At 41.5% G+C, this 18,925-nt stretch overlaps 2 protein-coding genes across 3 annotated transcripts in view; one reads left to right on the forward strand and one right to left on the reverse strand.

Annotated features, from left to right (window-relative positions):
• The first annotated feature begins 466 nt into the window (after positions 1–466).
• LOC102221590 (transcription factor SOX-8) lies at positions 467–4,877 on the forward strand. The gene is made up of 3 exons (XM_005807357.2): positions 467–1,006; positions 2,503–2,750; positions 2,836–4,877. The coding sequence occupies exons 1-3, from the start codon at positions 606–608 to the stop codon at positions 3,558–3,560; spliced, it is 1,374 nt and encodes a 457-aa protein (XP_005807414.1). The 5' UTR covers positions 467–605; the 3' UTR covers positions 3,561–4,877.
• Positions 4,878–7,719: 2,842 nt separating this feature from the next.
• adap1 (ArfGAP with dual PH domains 1) overlaps positions 7,720–18,925 on the reverse strand; it is a 28,458-nt gene continuing 17,252 nt past the window's right edge. Inside the window, exons 4-11 of one of the 2 annotated variants that reach the window (XM_023341120.1) lie at positions 17,982–18,073; positions 14,812–14,924; positions 14,571–14,717; positions 10,780–10,863; positions 10,020–10,082; positions 9,359–9,430; positions 9,048–9,276; positions 7,720–8,713 (exon numbers count right to left, since the gene is read on the reverse strand). In XM_023341120.1, coding sequence (XP_023196888.1) covers positions 8,685–8,713; positions 9,048–9,276; positions 9,359–9,430; positions 10,020–10,082; positions 10,780–10,863; positions 14,571–14,717; positions 14,812–14,924; positions 17,982–18,073 — 829 coding nt within the window. In that variant the 3' untranslated portion in view covers positions 7,720–8,684. The remainder of the gene's footprint in view (positions 8,714–9,047; positions 9,277–9,358; positions 9,431–10,019; positions 10,083–10,779; positions 10,864–14,570; positions 14,718–14,811; positions 14,925–17,981; positions 18,074–18,925) is intronic. The other variant, XM_005807347.3, reaches the window with a different exon arrangement.

Consider the following 18,925-nt stretch of genomic DNA (forward strand, 5'->3'; position numbering starts at 1 on the left):
ACGGTCAAGTTCAGTGGAAGAATAAATGTGGCAGAAATGTTTTTCTAATAATAATTACTATCACATATTTTACAAAATGTCCATTTGTTCTTTAGAAAAATATGATTAGTGACATACAAGTCCTAATGCATGTCGAGTCTCTAAATCTGAAGGTACAAAATTATTTTGAGGCACGTTTGGGCCTCAATAGAAAGGCTTACATCTTCAGGCTAGTGGAGAATAAGGGTCCAAGTTGACTGCAATTATTAATTTTTTTTTTTTACTCAACAGTTTTCAAAATTGCAGACTTTCTAAACTTGGAATTCTGTCTGACGTTGAATTTTCCAATTAATTGGGGAAGGAGGTCCCCAATGTTTTTCTTTTTTTGTGTGCAAGCCAATAAAGGATGGAGGTGGAGAGATGGCAGAGTTTACTTTTCGATGAGCTTGTCAAAGTTGTCATACATTGGGGAGAATGTGAAGGGGGATGGCAGCCCCGTGCCAGATCTTTCCAGTGAGGGCACTTTCTTTATTTTCGTGGCGATCCAGTCACAACAGCGCGCCTTCACGCATTTGGAGAGCTTTTCGCGAACTTTGGAGGCGCTAAAATAAGCCCAGTAACAAACTATGGCTGAAGCGCACAGCTTACTTACTGAGGATCCGTGCAGTCCACAGAGCAGCGGCGGCTCTACGCCCCGACACGAACCGGACGGGGAGCTCGGGAACTCTCCCGCCGGATCTGACGCGCTGGCGGCGGCGCGTCCCCTCTCTGGAGCGGAGAGCTCCCCGGAGGACGAGCGGTTCCCCGCCTGCATCCGGGACGCGGTGTCGCAGGTGCTGAAAGGGTACGACTGGTCGCTGGTGCCCGTGCCGAGTCAGGGGGAGAGGGGGCTGAAGAGCAAGCCGCACGTAAAGAGGCCGATGAACGCCTTCATGGTGTGGGCGCAGGCGGCGCGGAGGAAGCTGGCGGACCAGTACCCGCACCTCCACAACGCGGAGCTGAGCAAGACGCTGGGCAAGCTGTGGAGGTGAGTGGCTGATTTCATAGACATGCAGCAAAAATATAAGGAGGGTAAGATTCACAGTACAGTAAAACACAACAGACAATAAGTGCCCCAAATGTCCCCAGAAGTTATTCTTGAAAATAGACATAGATATGATGGAGACTTTTGGTATTTGAAAATAGAACATTTGACATTTTACATTGTAGGGTTGGCATATGTGGTTGACCCAGTCTAATGAGTGAGGTATACTACTTGAAAAATGAGAAAAGTGATATTAGAATTTTTGAAGTGAGATTATACTCCTTTGATATCTTAAATTTCATCGATTACTTTCCTTGTTCCTTCATTTTTCATTAATTTAGATTAATTAGACCCAGAGGCTGAAGCCAACAGAGGGACACAATCATGGAGATCCAAGACATAAGTGGATCTCTACCACCTAAAATCTAAATCTAAAACGACATCTTTGCTGTTTATGTAAATGCTGTTTTATGGGCCTTTGAATTGTTGTGACATTTGCATTGAGCTGTATTTTACACAGCAGCTGATCCATATTTACATAAGTAATGTTATCCCTATTAAAAATATCACAATATGTCTGAGATAAAAATTAAAGCAATGTAAAAAAAAAGCACTTCTTTCAATAGTTTGTTTTCCACATATTAAAAACCAATTTCATATATGAGCGCATGATTCCTGTGAGGTCATTCCATCAAAAGGTTGTGTGTAATTTATATCTTAATGTCAGAATTTAACTATAAGGTTTCACTTGAAAAATAACCCAAGTCTAATGTTTCAGTCTGTTTTTAAGCTTTTCCAAGCTTAAAAATATGCAACATAGGTTTTGCTGAAATATAAGCACTATTACAAGTGAAAGACTCTATTTTCACACCAACCAATAAGGAGCCACAACACTCACCAACCATTATATGTGGAACATTTTACAACTACTCGCAAATGTTAATATTCTGCTCTTTTCAGCTGTTTTTGAGTTACAGTCTTCAGTGTTTTTTAAAAAATAAATAAATCAAGGCAAATGAATTAACCCGAAGTTAATTAGTAATGCTACTGTGGTAGACGCTGCAGTCTACTCTTTAACAGACATGCCGCTCATTGCCATCTTATCAGGCTAACATTATCAGGCTATAATGTTAGCCTGATAAGATGTATTTGTGTTGCGCCGATATGTTTGTTTTAAGTTAGGGAACAATGTACTAACTTTATATCAAACCGCTAACTAGCAGTGCACAGCAACAAGTGATTTGGGGGTTGTGTAGGACTATTCAATGCTACGTACAGATGAAAGAGAGAAAAAAAGAACACTTTGGAGTTTATTCTTAGCACTTCGGTTAAAGGGTTTAAACCATTTGAACAGTATGATGGAAAAATTTTGTAACCTTTAAATCACAAACACTAGTGGTAATACCAGTCTCTGCCTTTTCTAAATACGAGATAATGCTTAGCCCACTTTGAAGAGAGAATGCCTATGTCCAGTCACTTCTTCCTGCCTTTTGTTTCAGACTTCTCTCTGAAACAGAAAGGCGGCCATTTGTAGAGGAGGCTGAAAAGCTGAGACTGCAGCACAAGAGAGACTATCCAGACTACAAATACCAACCTCGAAGACGCAAAAGTGCTAAACCGGGCCAAGGGGACCAGAGACCACAACACCAGCACCAGGCCCAGCAGGGCTTTTATAAGACGGAAGCTGGGTTGACCCGGCTAGGTGGTATAGGAGAGGCCCCCAAGCATTACCATCCAGACAGACCAGGTGACGAGATTACAAAATCTCAGCAATTACAAACTTTCATGTAAAGTGAAAAAAACTGAATGTTTTTTTTTCTGTTTGTTTTTAGGTCAACCTCATGGTCCTCCAACACCACCGACTTCCCCCAAAACTGAGCTCCACACTGTTAACAAGCACGATGCCCATCGTCCTGCTGACAGTAGCTCCGCTATTCATTCCAACCGAAACATCGACTTCAGCAACGTGGACATTTCAGAGCTTAGCACTGAGGTCATCGGTACCATGGATGGCTTTGATGTGCACGAGCTGGACCAGTACCTGCCCCCGAACAGCCACAGCACAATTCTTCCAGCCCAGCTGGAACCCGGCAGCCTGAATGGATCATACGTCCCCCAAAGCGCCCAAGCTCACTCACACAGCACAGTCAACTGTACCCTCAAAACACCTGAAGGGACATCAGCGGAGGTACCGCAGGAGGACACTGGTCAAAAACCTCAGATCAAAATGGAGCAGATGAGCCCGGGCCATTGCAGCTCGTCACCTTCCTCTTCTACTTCACCTGCTCCACCTTCACACCAACCTCAGTACACCTCTCTTAGCTCCTCCACCTCCGTGTCTCCTCCTAACCCGCCGGACTACACTGACCTTCAGAACGCCAGCCTCTATGGCGCGTTTTCAGGTTACCCCGCCGGCCTGTACCAATATCCGTACCTTCACTCATCTCGCAGGTCGTACGCCGCTCCGCTCATCAACAGCCTGGCTTTAGCACCGCCTCCACGCAGTCCTCCCTCTGTCTGGGAGCAGCCCGTCTACGCGTCACTCTCCAGGCCTTGACAGGGACTGTAGTCTGCCTTCAGACTCAACCACAGCTCACAGACCGTAAACAAAATCTCATCTGTTTCTGTGAAAAACATCACGGGCCTGTGTTGTCATGCAGAAGAAATCTCAAGACTGACAAGTACTTAGAAATATGTTTGAAATTGGATGTCTTGAAAGGGCAAATCAATAAAATTCTCCAGACTCAAATTCATTTGGCATTCCATACCTTTGTAGTTTTAGCTGAACCTTTAAAAAATCCTTACAATCAAGACATCTGCTAACACCCACCTTGCACCAGGGTTGTTTCATACCAGCTTTGACAACCGGGTTGATAATGTCATTCTTATAATTAATATCTGCCAAATGAAGGTAGCTCATAGGTATATTAATTTATCAATAGTCATAATCTATCATTTTTGACAATAGTCATCTGGTTCAAATGGAGTTTAAAAGTAAAATACATACAAATAGGTGGTCTTAAGTACTGTACAATGTACAATGAAATTATATGTAAGATTGAAGATTTTTAAAGACTATTTCATTGAAAAATTCATGAAAATATCTCAGCAAATTTTGATATGCCATAGTTTAAGTACATGGGTACCAAGGATGTAGTCAGGACTGGTTCTTGCTAGACCAAGATCGCACCCTCCAAGAGCAAGAGCAGCTCTTCTGAGACCAAGACTAAGACATAACAATCTGAGACCGAGCTCAAGATCAGGAAAAAGCAGGTTGAGACCGGTCTCGAGACTTCTATCCCTGATGGGCACCAACTTTGTTTATGGGTTATAAAATTGAGACAAGAAGCAACAAAACAGCATAGTGTGGGTACAAAATGGGGAGAACAAGTAGAGTTTAACGGTACCTGCCACCAGTCCAGCTGGTAGTAGTTTAGGACAGTTTCTTAAACATACTTGAGCAACAAAACCATCTGTAGGTTGGGACGTGGCTCCCAACAATTTCCACTTCTCTAAAAGTGAAACATTCACAACAAATTGACCTCTTTGCAGGTATTTTTTATTTATTATACGTATATTAAGTGCCCAGGTAATCTACCAGGAATGTTTTTGGACTCCGGAAAGAAACCTATACAGAGGGAACTCAACCTACCGTTGTGAAAACATTCAAAGCAGGTTTGAATCCACAAGCTGCCTGGCGACAGTCCTGCAAGCCTGCTGTAATCTCATGGTATTTATCGAATTCATGTTTTAATTGCTCTTGTCCACTGTGCCTTGGTCTTTTGCTTATAAGGTTTCCAGTTTGCACACAAAAAAATCAGAGTTTATTTTTTGTAACTTGTGCAATTTGTGAGATGATTTATCTAATGTGGGATCTCAGCTGAATAAAATGGCTCTGATTGATTGTAGAGGGTGTGGCTTATTGCAAAGTATTCTAGCGTCACTTTACATAAGAATAACATTTCTTAGGCAACAATTACAGATCCAAAAGGCTTTAATCAGATATTATTGTTAAAGTCATTCTACAGATACAAGACATTTTATAGTGTATTTTGTATGGTGTGCAGACACAGATTTTAGCTTGGAAGACCTGTTTACAACTAGGGGCAACAAATAAAAGCACCAAAGGAAACAATTTGTTTAGAATTTCTTATAAGGTTTAAATGGAGCAGTTTAGTGATATGATTGAGCACATCTCCCCAGTGGAGACTAATAACGTTTATATGGATAGAAAAAATGTTTGATTATGTTTTCAGATTTTGGTCTCTTTGGTCAAGTACCTTATTTTGCATTTTTTAAAAATTAAAGAAGGTCTACGTCCCCCTTTTGGTTCCATACTCTTACACCAAGGTTCATCTGCCTGGTAACGGATGTTTGTTCCGTGTTCCAATGACCGACTGGACGTATTACTTTCAGCATGAACCCCAGGGTTCATGCTGGAACCCAAAGGTCCCACCTGGTTCTAAACTCTTCCTGTTGCCTGTCACGTACTGCTCACTGGCTCTCTGTCTCAGCAGTTTACCATGAGAACCTGGCAGCCAACAACAACAGCACAGCCAGACAGAAGAAGCATTGACAAATTTATGTTTGCAATGGCTGGAATCCTGTGGAAGGTTATGTCAGAGAGGGAGATCATCAGGTGGCAGGTACACTGGCAGTTATTTAGCCCACTTTTCTTTCTACTGGAAAACGTCCAAATCATCATGACTTTTAAAGGAGAACACTGACCGCCGTCTAGTAGATTTCCCACTATGAGAAGACGGGTCTTTGCAACTTGAAACCCAGAAATTTGCCAGCGACAGTTTTCGACCAAATAGCTGTTGATAAGAAACAACAGCCAGGGTTAGTGAAGGATATTATGCCTCACCGCCCAAGGTATCTGTCAAGGGCTCTCAGCTGAAAAATAGATATATTTCACTTGCTTTGAGTTACTGCTTTTTGTTATGTTATCACACTCGTGGAGAGTGGGTGTCCCTCTATTGGCTCATTTCCACTGAGCGGTACGGCACAGGTCGACGCCGTGTGGCACACTATGTTATGGTCCAATGTACTCAGGAAAGCATTTCCACTGCCAGTTGGACTCTTGTTGGTGACATAGGGTTAAACCCGACCTGCTAACATTTCTTCATACTACTGCGACGACAAACATGACGACTAGTGTATCTTGCGCTTGCTGCACACAGTTGTAAGTCTCTACAATGCAGGTTGTATAGACCTACAACTGAAATGGGTCCAGGAATGGTGTGGTATGGCTCGGTTTTATGGGTCGCTTTTACAATCGAAACATACAAAATAGCATACCAAACCACACCAACCCATGCTGTACCGCTCAGTGGAAATGAGGAATATGTTATACACAGTGTAAGCACCAGGAGGAATTATGACTGAAGTTGGACACACTGATCAGAAGAATGTGATAATGTTTAGAAAGTGTCAAATTTACCTGTGTTTAAAACACCAAATTAACTCAAGACTACTTTGCATAAGGATCACAACACAGAGCTCAGCTAGATATATGGGTTAGAGACCCATTACTCAAATCTAACGCATGCTACACCTATGAATGGTAAGAGCTGCAGCATCTTTGGTTCCACAACACCAGCTGCATGACCTGAAAATGGTCTTAGATCTTCGCAGATCTACTTATAAGATGTCAACAGATCAAGTGATCCTTAATTGGGGGTTCGTGGATCTATTGCAAAACCATGATCTCAAAACACCTAGCTATATGAATATTTCTGGCTTCTTGTAACCTACTAACTTTCCAACTTCAGGGGACAATGGGCTTGATTTTTCCAACGTTAAACACTGAAATTCTTATTTCTATACAGCAAAATTGTTTGTGACAATTAGAGCAATGTAATTCTGACACCACTGTAAGCGATGGTTTAAGGACCATTGGAGGAGTAACTGTGTATACAGTCTAATGGCGCCATCTGCTGGACAAATTAAGCATTAACCTAACATCCAGAATGTCCTCGGCATCGTTTCTCAAAAATGCTAATACCTGAATAAAGGGTGACTTTTAACTGCTGAAATGGGGCTCTGTGGTGGTGGCAGGCGTGGTTCTTTGAAGACCACAGCCTTCGTGAGTGTGATGCTGCTTTCTATTTACCCCGGAAGTCAGAACCAGCGGCATAGAGAGAGGCCATACCGCACTGGTCATGGGAGCTGGGTTTGAGGTCAGACCCGAGGTAACGGCGTTATAGTTAAGAAGTCGGGATTTTAACAAGGCGACGTCCATAAACATTGTATTACAAACCTCATTTTAAGCTTTACTTTCCGCAAGCAAACACCAGTTTCAGACGCTACACGTAACATTGATTTTAGACATGCTTATATGTCTTGTAAACCTGCCATCATCATTGCTTACTACAGTGACCATATTGAAACACCAAATACGCCTTCCGAATGTTAAAATCTGGGAAATTCGACTACGGGGGGTGTTCCAGTTGATTCCAGTAGTTTTGACAAGAAACTTTAAAGAAAAAAAATCTACATCAATATCAAAATATGCATTATTACACACTTCTACTGTTAAATATGTGGCGGCCCACAAGGGTCAGTAAAAGGCAGAAACCACAAAGGCAGCTCTGTTTTAGACTAAAGCAGAAATCATGCTAGCAAATTTATCATAACTTCCGTTGTGACGTTTGCACGTTGTTGTCCCTTCTGGGCCGCCATACAAACAACAAATGAGACACAGAACATATAAATATTGTAATCTTGTCTCTGGTTCCTCCATTTTAATTTTTCAAATTTATTTCCCACGACGATGCAAGGATCAACAAAACAGTGTGCCTTTGAATCAAGATACAAAGAACAAATTGAACATTTGTAGAAGTGTTCTACAAATTACAATCCCGTCACATTACAATCCAAGAAAGCAGCAAAGAATTAGCATCCCACGATGACATGGTATGTTCGACAGTACAAATAAATAAGGGCGCGGCTTCTGTTTGGGGTGGAGTTTTTCTAAAAGGGACCCTGGTTGGACGCGGAGGATCAGCATGCTCCGCCGTCGTTAACAGCAGGTGGTGTTCACTGAGCGTTTGTGTGCAAGTTTCGTTTGTAGGCATGGTTGTTGTTAACAGCACTTGGTAGAATTCAGGTTTCCCAGGGTTTCAGCGCCAGAGGTTGGACCTCGCAAGAGTCCTCAATGAAAACATGACAATTCCACACGCACGATTAAGACACTGTGGTCTAAAACTGTACATTCAATAAATTAACAACGTGTTGGTCTTCGTTAAGCGACCAGTGACATGACTCTAAGTTACATAGCTACATTAGATCACAGGCAGAAAGAACCATTCACAAGATGAGATCCAAGGGTGTAAGGGTAGCTTGATGCAGATGAGGGGTCCACATGGCTGAGGGGCAGGAGAACAGGGAGAGGGAGTGGGGTCTGCTATGGCAATGTACAGCACAAAGTTGGTAAGAGCAGTATTAAAAGACATCATCTCTACCCTTCCGCCTTAGATCATACCAACCATCGTCTTTAACATAGACTGGAGTCCTTCTGTTCTCCTTTTCTTTTCCAATCTTGGCCCATTCCAAAAACCTCCTCCTTACCCAGACGGGACTCCAATGCCTCCCCACTTGTTGTGCGGTGCGGGGTGGGGGGCTGTCTCTGATCTCTCTGACTGGGCCGGTCCAGATGACTTTGGACTTGCTGTAGGCTTCAAGGCTTGTGTTTAAAATGGGCCTCCACTGAAAAAAAACAATGAAGGAAACAGAGATTAGGTTTGGACACAAACCGATGCACATTTAGCCTTCCTTAGTGTGTGAATGTTACGGCGGCCGAGAGGCAAACTTCTAAATATACCAAAACGATGCAAACAAAAAATGCTGCAATCAGAAAAAAAAACAACAAGCAAAAACCTACAATTAACTAAAGAAATAGGAAGGAAAATATTATGCAACCACAGGAAATGGAAGCAAATAGAACAATGTGCCACTGTAGATGGACTTGATGCGGTAATCAATCAAAATCAGTTTTAGTCCGCTTTCCTATCGGCACCTGCCCAACATTCCAAATAAAAACCTGCGTATTCCTGTGGCCTCATCGGTCGATTGATGACTCTCTGGAAAGCCGCGATCCAGTCGCGCTGCTCGGCCTCCGTCTCGCAGGCAAAGAGGAACTTCCTGTCGGGCGTGACGATGGTGATGCCGTGGTTCCAGTGGTAGCCCTGCGTGGACGGGGGCAAGCCGGCCAGGACGGTGTAGCTGTTCTCCTTGCTGCCGATGAACACTTCGCCTCGGGCGTAGGCGTCCTGGGGGGGGGACAGAGAGGGTCACGTTAGTCCAACATGTCAGGCCTCTAGAGGATTGGGACAGAATCTGGTCTCTTCTCACCAGAGGGTCTTTGAAGTACATGAGCCGCCGGTCGTCCATGGTGAACCACCTCTTCTTAAAGCCTTCCGTGTGCTGCAGCAGAGCGAGACAGAGAAATCACAAAGAGGGGAAACGGAGGGAAATATTATTTTTGGAACTGCAGTTTGCACCCAACATAGAAAATAGTGGTTTCAGCAATGCTTGGCAGAAGAGAATAAGGGAAAGGCAATGAGTGAGTAAATGAGTAAATTAGTATGAAAATTAACAAGTCTAGACCAAGGAGAATAAAAAGCATGAATAACCATCTCAAGTTCCTGTTTTGACATTAACTATTTCTCAAATGATCCAAAAAGAATAGTTTTGGATTACTTGTTTTGAGGGACCTTCAGGGGACATTGGTTGGCTGAAAACAATGTAAAATTCTTTGGCTCGATGAGCAACTTTATCCGTCTGATCAGAGGAGCCATGCTCTCCAGGTTGATCATTAGAAGCTTGGTTCTCCTAGAGTTCAGTTGAAGGGAGTTATGATCTAGGCAGTTTTTCTTTGAGGCGCTTAGGTAATTCAGAAAGTTCTCTCATGATTTAGAAAAGATTCTAAAATGTGTTATTGATCTGTCCAATAGAAATTATTGATTTACTTCCAGTTTTACTTTATTTATTCTTCAGTGGGTTCAATACAAACCTTTGGGCCGGTTTTCTCCATGAAGCCTTCTTTCATAAAGCTCCGTGTTAGTTTGGGCACCAGCTACAAAAAAACCCAAAAAACATTAAAGAGTTGCATGAAATATTAAAAAGTACAAATGAAGTATCATCATAAAAAAGCCTAAACTGAATTAGGTTTACCCCATCTTATATAAAAATATTATTTTACATATTACATATTAAAGCTGTCACTATGTTCTGAGAGTAAAGTATGAGAAAGATAATCTATGAAAAATTGAGCTCCTCTGCCTTCTTCCTGTGGTTATACTGCCATCTGCAGACATACACCTCTCCCAGAAACAACCAATCAGAGCCAGGAGGAGGGTTCTAGCGTTGTCAATCATGCTAGTGGATGCGTTTTTGTGTGTGTGTTGTTTCTTTTGTTTCTTTTTACACCTACCAACTAATACCAACAACAGTATGAGTAACTTTAACATCATAGAATGGTAGGTGGTCTTAAAATCAATAATTATTCTATTAATACACATTTATTTATTTAAGATAAGCAAATTAATCTAGATATCAACAACCAAATAAAGATGCCCAACTGGAACATTTCTGAAGGATTAGAAACAGAGGATGAAACTGGTAGAGAAAATGAGTGTCAAGGAAAAATCATCTCATTTTAGGCTTTACAGGGAAATCAGTCTGAATTTAAAACATGAACCATCATCACCGAGGCAGCGACCGGAGCCACAAGCCCGACTCCCAGAAACGTGTTGGATTAAAGTCTTTCTCACCTCCTCGTCACTCGCTCCGGGGAAGGCCACCTGCAGGTAGTGGAACCGAGCCGCTCTGATGGCGTTGAACCAGTCCACCATCTCCTGCCAAGCACACAAACGCTCTCATTAGGAACACGTCCTGCACGACGCGACATTCACATTCTACCAGCCCAACGACGACTTTTTTTTGTTTCTGATGTAGAAATATGAGTTTTGACTTCCGGTCTCCGTCAGTAGCTCCACCACAGACTGAGACAATCTGAACTCCATGAACTCTTCCTTTCACAATCCCTCAATACTCCTATTCTACCAGCAGAGGGGGCAGTGCTTTTTTTTTTCCCCCTTCACTCTCTGAAATTCATTTTTCTAGTCAGTAATCTTTTAATAGCTGATAAATTTATAAGATTAAACCAGAAGCTGCAACAGAAGTGAAATTTTTATGTAATTTTCAAGATTTCCCTGCACATATCATTGCTGATGAATAATCATAGAGTCAGAGTGATGTTTTCATTTCCTCGAGCTAAAATGTATGATCTAATTAAGACCAGTGGTGGGCAAATGTTTCGCCATGCAGGCCGAAGCTGTGCAGTTGAAAGTACTCAACTAAGTAGTAAATTTCCTATTAAACAAAAATGTGAAAACTACTTCTACTGGAATTTTTTGTTTGTTCTAAATGCTTAACGATTATGTAAAGATGAAATATTTTAAGAGAGGAAGTGAAGTAGTTGGATCTGCAGTTCAGGTTCGCTCAGACTCGCACCTTATTTAAACCCTAATTTAAAGAAATGCATGTTATTTTGGGGGCTTTTCTCACCAATGAGAACAGGGTGAAGGTGAATTTTTCTTCAAAGACAATTTACAATAATGAGCTAAAAATGCAAGTTGGTCCTCACAAAGATCAGTAACGTTTCATTTCCAAAGAACATTTCACACTGGAGCTGGAAGACATTTTAAATATCTTCCAGAAATAAACAAAATAAAACAGGCAATGAAGTCTCAACAAAACAAAACTGATGTTCCAAACATGTTAATCATTGGCTCAGAAACTTTTCAGATTTATCTTTATAACTGTGCAGAGCATTATGAACTACTCTGATTTTTCCACATCAAGCACACACCAGCATTAGATTGCTTGCTGTTATGTACAGTAGATGAGTTTTAACAGGATTCAACAAATTCCCTGAAGGAAATTTGAAACTAATACATGTTCATGCATTAGGAAAGCTGTCTGTCCTTTTCATAAATGTTGCAAAAGTCTGCAAGCTCATAACCGCACTGACTTACATGACTCTTTGACATGTAATTTATTTTCCACACGATTTGGAGCACATTTGGCAAGACGCGTTCAAACCGGTTTCATGGACGTCATGGGATTCCTATAACAAGAGTTGGCCTGGCATTTGAAAGTTATGCTCCAAAAGGGTTGATGTTGAGCAGAAAAACCAACCGTATTTCACCGCCACCTCATGAAAAGTGATCATCCGGAGCCGCAAGTGTCTCTTCGGATCTTACAAAATGGCTCTTTGTAACTTCGGCTAAACGTCATGTTTATAAAGGGGCAGCATTATCCGTTTTCCAGGCACATAGTGCCATTTTATAGCATAATCAACTAACTCTGTTAACTTCAGTTAATATATTAAATAAAATACATTTGACTTCATGATTTAACGCTTTGAAATTGGGCATCTGTCTCTTTAAGAAACTCCCGCTCTTTCTGAAACTCCGCCTTCAGGAAGTCATCACATCGTTACTCTTCTGTTGACCCTCTAATAACGTTTTTACCAGCTTTTCACCGAGAAGTAGCTCGCGTAATGAGCTCAGCAGATACGCAGTTCCAACAGGTGTTTGCTAACTGCTGCTAGCTAGTCCAAAGGATCCCTGAGTCTCATTATAAATTGAAGGAAAACTTTTAAAAAAAGTATTTTTCAGTTAGAAAAGTTACTTTCTCCAATGGATTAGTGTTCTAATAGTTTGTTAAGCTCCAGAAATAGTCTTCACCAGTAGTACAAGCTTTACCATCGCCATCATTTTAGTCCCAACCAGCAGTGACAGACGATAAAAACAGCAGTAAACATATTTCACGTTTAGATTCTGCTCTGAACAAGTCACAAAACAAAATCCTCTAATCTGTTTATGGACTTTGGAGAATGTTTTATTTTTTTTTATTACATTAGATTTATGTGTCACTTATACGACAGCTGCGCTGGCATGCCATATAACAAGCTGAGGCGACACCAGCAGAATGCCCCGTTTACAAGCGGCAAACATGAAAGGAAATCAATCACCTGAAAACCTTCAATAATCAATTTTAATCCTGCTATATTTAGGGATCACTTTCAAACAGAGCAAAACACATGCTAATAAACGCTAAAAATGTTTAGAGCGCACAAGTTAGAGTTATATTCTGGCTCAAATATATCAGTTTGAACATTTTGGACCCGACATGTTTCCTCTGTCTGGCCTTCCTTGTTTTCTCCAAACTCTGATTCGTATTCTTTGAGGAAAATTAAGTCAGTCTGGGTGAAAAAGCTTCAGGATTCAAGTCTCTCATTCAGCATAGTGTTTGCTAAAGCTAACAAATAAGTTTGAAACTTTCTTTGTTGTGTTGACCGCAGATTATTATTATTTTTGTTGACTAATATTCTCACTGTTTATTCCTGGCTCTTATAAATCCCAGTGTCGCTCTTGTTTAGAACGCAACATTTATTTTTAGTGCACTTTGGTAGCTTAATAAAAACCATCTCCTTGTTTTACACTTTGCCTCATATGGAGACTTGGACCTTCATCTATTGAGAAATGATTGCTAGGCGGCGGTGTGGACTCTGTTAAATTTTACCCAATCGCTAACAATTGTCTGTGACTTTTGTAATGCGCTAACTCGATGAAGCTTACCGGAAATTGCGTCCTCTGTAAACAACCCCGCAGAGAACAGCGCCTTTGCCAGCAATAAAATACCTTAAACATTCCTCTTGCTCCGACTTTAACCTCCCAATATATGGAAGCCTTGAACCATTGCAGAAATACAAGCAGACTACAATTCTAAAACAGCGCAGAAAATAAACACGTGTTCTTTTAGTCACTGATCGGCCCAGTTGAAATGCAAATGGAGAAATCCAGCTCAATGGAAGAAATCCAAGACAAGGACATGAGAATCAAGTGGAATTGTGTAGGAATGCAATGGCCAATTTGGTAAAACTTCAGATTTTTGTGGAATTCTGGAGTGAAATTGACATTTCGTTTTGTCCAGCTTTGTTTTTTATTTTAATTGTGCTGACAAGAAAATGCACTTCTGGTAATTTCTTTTGCATTTTGGACCAATGGTCAGATAACTCTCAAGACCGAGACCTTGTGGTCAAGAAACAAAAAAAACTGCCCTTAACACCAGTGACAGTGGATCACCATCAGTCAAGATTTAGACCAGAATGTGATAGTTAGCAAGGTAAATTACAGAAGTTCTAAATGGGAATGCTCAAAATATAAATATTTAAATATTGACTCTATAAATGTGATTCATTTGCAAATAAAACAATTGGAACTTCAGCAGAATATTGTAAAAACCTTTGGCTCAAGACAAAAACATTTCACTACTAGTTCATTTTCCTACTAGACCACGATGGAAAAAAAAACTGACCCAAAATTTGTCGCTACGCTGATGACTCAGTGTTTTCCATGAAGCAGATAACATTTATATTCTCCCCATTTTGCTCTTCAAGATTTTCCAGAGCATTTGAAAAGCCAATCAATGCAGTACTTGTACATTACTCACTCAGCGGACACAAGAATATCAGTGTAAGATTATAAGACTGTACCTTAGCGTCACTGTGGTAGACAAAGATGTTTCTTGTGCTGTTGTCTTTCAGGTAGGTGATCTGCAGGCCGCAGGGATTCCCTATCTTGGCCGGCTGGAAGGTCGCGTTGAGCGTTTCGATTTTCATCACCGCCTTAGGATCTCTGGCCTTGATGGAGGCAGGAACAGTACGCAAAGGTTTCATACAAGCACCGCTTTTTAAAAAAAATCTATTGCCAAGTCAAAACTTTGACGTCGCTTACGTCCTGCTTGTTGAAGTACTTAAGCGCTCCGTCCCTTTCCGACAGGGCAAACTTTCGACTGAGGAACTGGCCGTTGTCTCTTCCTCGTTTCCATAGAAACCCTTCTCTGTACCCTGAATGGAGAGAGGGAGGTGGAGGGGGGGGGAACAGTTTGAAGGGAGGACGGCACTAAACCGTCTTTAGAAGACATTCAACAGAAGAGTCACCTGCAGTAGAAAGGATAAGGCATTTCAACCAGCTTCTGTCGGAGGGGATTTCTTTAAAGACGACGATATAAAGAGGAAAGAGTGCATGAAACGGAGAGTAAACACGGAGGATGAGTCAGCAGACGTTCTCTCTTGTCTTGACTATCGACCGTCCTGTTGCATGTGACGCTGTCATGATGTGCCGTTTTATCTACGGCCCGTAAAGTCACCCCTCCTCAGTCTATTTCAGTAGATGGCTCTGCCCACACAGCATCCTTTTCTTCCATTTCTAGCAGGCTGTCAAGTGTTGTGTTTAATCCTGACCCATTTTAACAGAATAAAGATTTGTAAGGATGATCAGGTAGCATAATCTGGAAATCAGGGGCTGGTTTATATTCCGCCCACGTTTCCCGACGCTGAACGTTTTTTTCCCTGATTCCCACAACAACAACAGCGCCCTCAGAAATGTGTATGTGAATCTAAAGCGGTGAGACCGACTATGCAAATTACGGACAATAAATCTATTTCTAGAAACGGCAGAGAATGTGTTGTAAACGTTTGCTGGAACATTGCATGAATCGGTGATTTTTAGAATCTATGGCTCTAAATCTGTTTTAGAGAGGGAACTGAAACTTGCCAGGGCATTTTTTTTATTTACTGTTTCATTGTTTTAGACCAATTTTAAATAGATGGAAAGTTTGAATGTTTCCATTTTGGTCTCCTGATGTTTGTAAAACAGCAGAAGGGGGAACGTGAAGCAGTTCGTAGTGTCACGGTGCAGTACTGCAACAAACGCTTTACAGAAATCTACTTGATTTCTAAAGCGTCTATGTTTAAAAGAAACGTAAAGAAATGTTGCGTTCTTTATATTTTGGATTCATTTCTGACTTTTTTGGTTGAGGGGGAATTTCAGAACAATTTCCTGAATTACTTAAAGTTAAGATATCACCATATCACTATAATCATTGTATCGCCATATGATAGAACATAGTGATACTGTATATGCGGTTCGCCATCTAAAACGTCAAAACTCGTCAACTTAATTTTTTTTGTTTGTGTAACAACTCACATCCTAGACGCTATATTCATGTCTACTCATTTTTGTCCCCCTCATGTTGTTTTTCTCTGCTTCCTTCTTCACCACCGTTGATGAGCTGTTTTTCACTCTCCTGCTCTGCGGTCTGCTGTCTCTGCTTCGCGACTTCCTGACTCAAAACATTGACCTACACGGGCATTACCTCATAGATCAATAGCCCATCCCCACCATCAACTCTTTCCTCACCGCTTTCCTCCTCCTGTCCTTTGCATACCATCGCTGTTGGCGGTCTGGGTCATATTACTGTATATAGTCGATTTCAGCCACCCACTAACACACACTCACACACACGCAGTCAAACAAAGGCTGGGTTCTCACGCCACAAGGCTCAAAAAAGGGAAGAAGGACGGAGAAATGAACAAATAAGAAATGACAAAATGATTCATTCAACTCTACTTGCTTTTCTTGTGTGAGTGTGTGTGTGTGTGTGTGTGTGTGTGGCGTGTGTGTGTGTTCTACACTGTTTCAATAAAAGAGTGAGGTCACTAAAAACCAATCAGAGTGGACTATCCCTTCACTATGATGTGAAATGTATACCAATACAGACACTTGATCACAGATTAGCACACCTAGAGTACTTTTGGTCCCAACACACACACACACACACACACACACACACACACACACACACACACACACACGCACACACACACACACCCCCACACACACACAACCAGCAGAAATGCACTCTCTGTTTTAACAGCAGTTCTCTCTCCACCAGTGACAGTTACAATGTCATTGCTTCAATGGGCGTTCAACCGGCAAACGTATACACAACGTCCACTTAGCCGAACACAGAAAGTTTGAAAGACGTCAACGGACGTTTCAGGGTAATTGAATCTCTGAAAGCCGGTCGCCACCAGGAGACGTTGGTGCAAGGAGTTTTCAAGGTTTTGCTTATTGGGGGGTGAACGACGAGAGCCTGACACGGCGAGTCCCTTTCTGGATGGAGGGTGGGCATGCGAGTCCAGTCAGATGTGAAGTCATAGTATGCATTTGATTTAACAAAGACAAAACGAAGGAAAACAGCTACACACGGCCAGGAAAATCAGAGTTATTCCCAGATCTTTAAAGACTGGCATTACATTTTCAACCTAAATTTCACCAGGATTTCCCCCAGTGTTTTATAAGCCTGGCGGGCCACCAGGCTTTATTTGTGCCCCCACCAGGCTAAGCATTTGTTATTTATTCAAGGCTTTTTAAAATGTTTGCATTTTTTAAGACTTCATAGTTGGAGTTCAGGTATTAATTTTCCAGTCTTTCGATAACACATAATTATCAAGTGAAATTTTCAAATTTCCTGTCAACTTCAAACATTTTTTTTTACTGAAAAACATGACGGGCCGCTGGATAAATGACTGCCGAGCGCACAACCACCAGGCTTAGCAAGTTTTCTGGGGGAAACCTTGTTCACGTTACCATATGTTTATGGTACTTTCCTAAGCTAATTAGCTTCATATCTCTTTCACTGAGAATAGAGAGAAAAGGAAGCATGAATACTACAAATGCTGGTTGCTAGTCTCATACTAAGGTTGCTCTTAATAGTGCTTTGATACAAATATAGTGGTCACTTCCATGAACCACGTGTAGTTCACATTTGACCATTAGCGACCTTAATATGAGAGGCACATATATCAACCAAAATTTGTAGAATGCGTACTTCCCTTTGACTGTATCCTCAGTGAAAGGAGGTATGAAGCTAATTAGCGTAGCGCCTAACAGGCTGAGTCACATGTTTCGAAGCAGACAGACCTGGAAAATGTAGGATCCAGGACTTTGAGAAGTGGAAATGGACTCCACTGCTGAAACTAGATAAAAAAAGGTTCACATCCACTAATCTCTGCCTTCATGATGACACACACACACTCAAAAAAAGAAGCTTTTCCTACTTCGCATACCTGCAGAGTAAGGCTCCTGCTTCTCGATGAACTCAAACTCGTTTCGTTCGTACTTGGCTCGGATCCACTGCTCCCTCAGCAGCCTGGAGACCCAACGAAAAGCCACAGTTAGCTTTTAGGGGAACTGCACACACATCTAAAGTGATCTGCTCCAGGACCCGCTGCTGCTGATCACTGGTTTTCAGCTGGTTTGTGTTCATAATGAAGTTCTTGGGAGTTCTCAGTCAGCAGTAAATGACTCTACATGCAAAAGCAGTAAGGAGGATTTTCCCCCTCTCTCTTGCAGACAAATAATTAAAAAAATACAAACGCAGCAAGTTCATCACCATGCCAACAAGCCCTCTCATCTGGTTTTCTCTCTTCATTTCATTCTCTCCTATAGACTCAAAATCTGTTTTATCCCGCTAAGAAATGCTTTTTTTAAAAGCATTTCTGCGTTTATTTTAGTCTCCTTTGTGTTGAGAATAAAATCAACCATTCTGTCAGCACAATGAGATAAGAACCTTTTGACTGGAATCCTTTGAATGAGATCCTCCAGTGACACTGGAACCTGAACACTAATCCCTCGTGGTGCTTACGGGGAGGTGACAAAGCATTTCTCCTTTCGTCTGAGCCGTCAGAAATAAGAAAGGAACATTCTTAGCTCCTGGTTTTGTCTCTTTGCTTTAGGCCTTTTGGAAGGAAGGCACACATGCTGCAAGGTGGACGAGTCTCATATTCCAAAGAGTCGGACTTCTCAGTCCGACTCTAGTAGAACAATTTCAGACTGATTTTGAGCTAATGGGGCACACGATTTGGAAGCAACTGAAGAAAACATATTATTTAATATTAAAATTATGTAAAATATTGAATATGACTTAAAATCTTAATAGAGAGAGTGTGCCTCGTGTAATTTTGTATCAGTTGGTCACAAGGCAAGGCATTTATTTACAGGA

Source organism: Xiphophorus maculatus, chromosome 10, assembly GCF_002775205.1.
Source record: "Xiphophorus maculatus strain JP 163 A chromosome 10, X_maculatus-5.0-male, whole genome shotgun sequence".
NCBI lineage: Eukaryota > Metazoa > Chordata > Actinopteri > Cyprinodontiformes > Poeciliidae > Xiphophorus > Xiphophorus maculatus.

Coding starts and splice junctions, on each gene's coding strand:
- LOC102221590 (XM_005807357.2), top strand. CDS start 606: ATGGCTGAAGCGCACAGCTTACTTACTGAGGATCCGTGCAGTCCACAG. Junction 1,007..2,502: donor ACGCTGGGCAAGCTGTGGAG/GTGAGTGGCTGA, acceptor CTTTTGTTTCAG/ACTTCTCTCTGAAACAGAAA. Junction 2,751..2,835: donor TTACCATCCAGACAGACCAG/GTGACGAGATTA, acceptor GTTTGTTTTTAG/GTCAACCTCATGGTCCTCCA.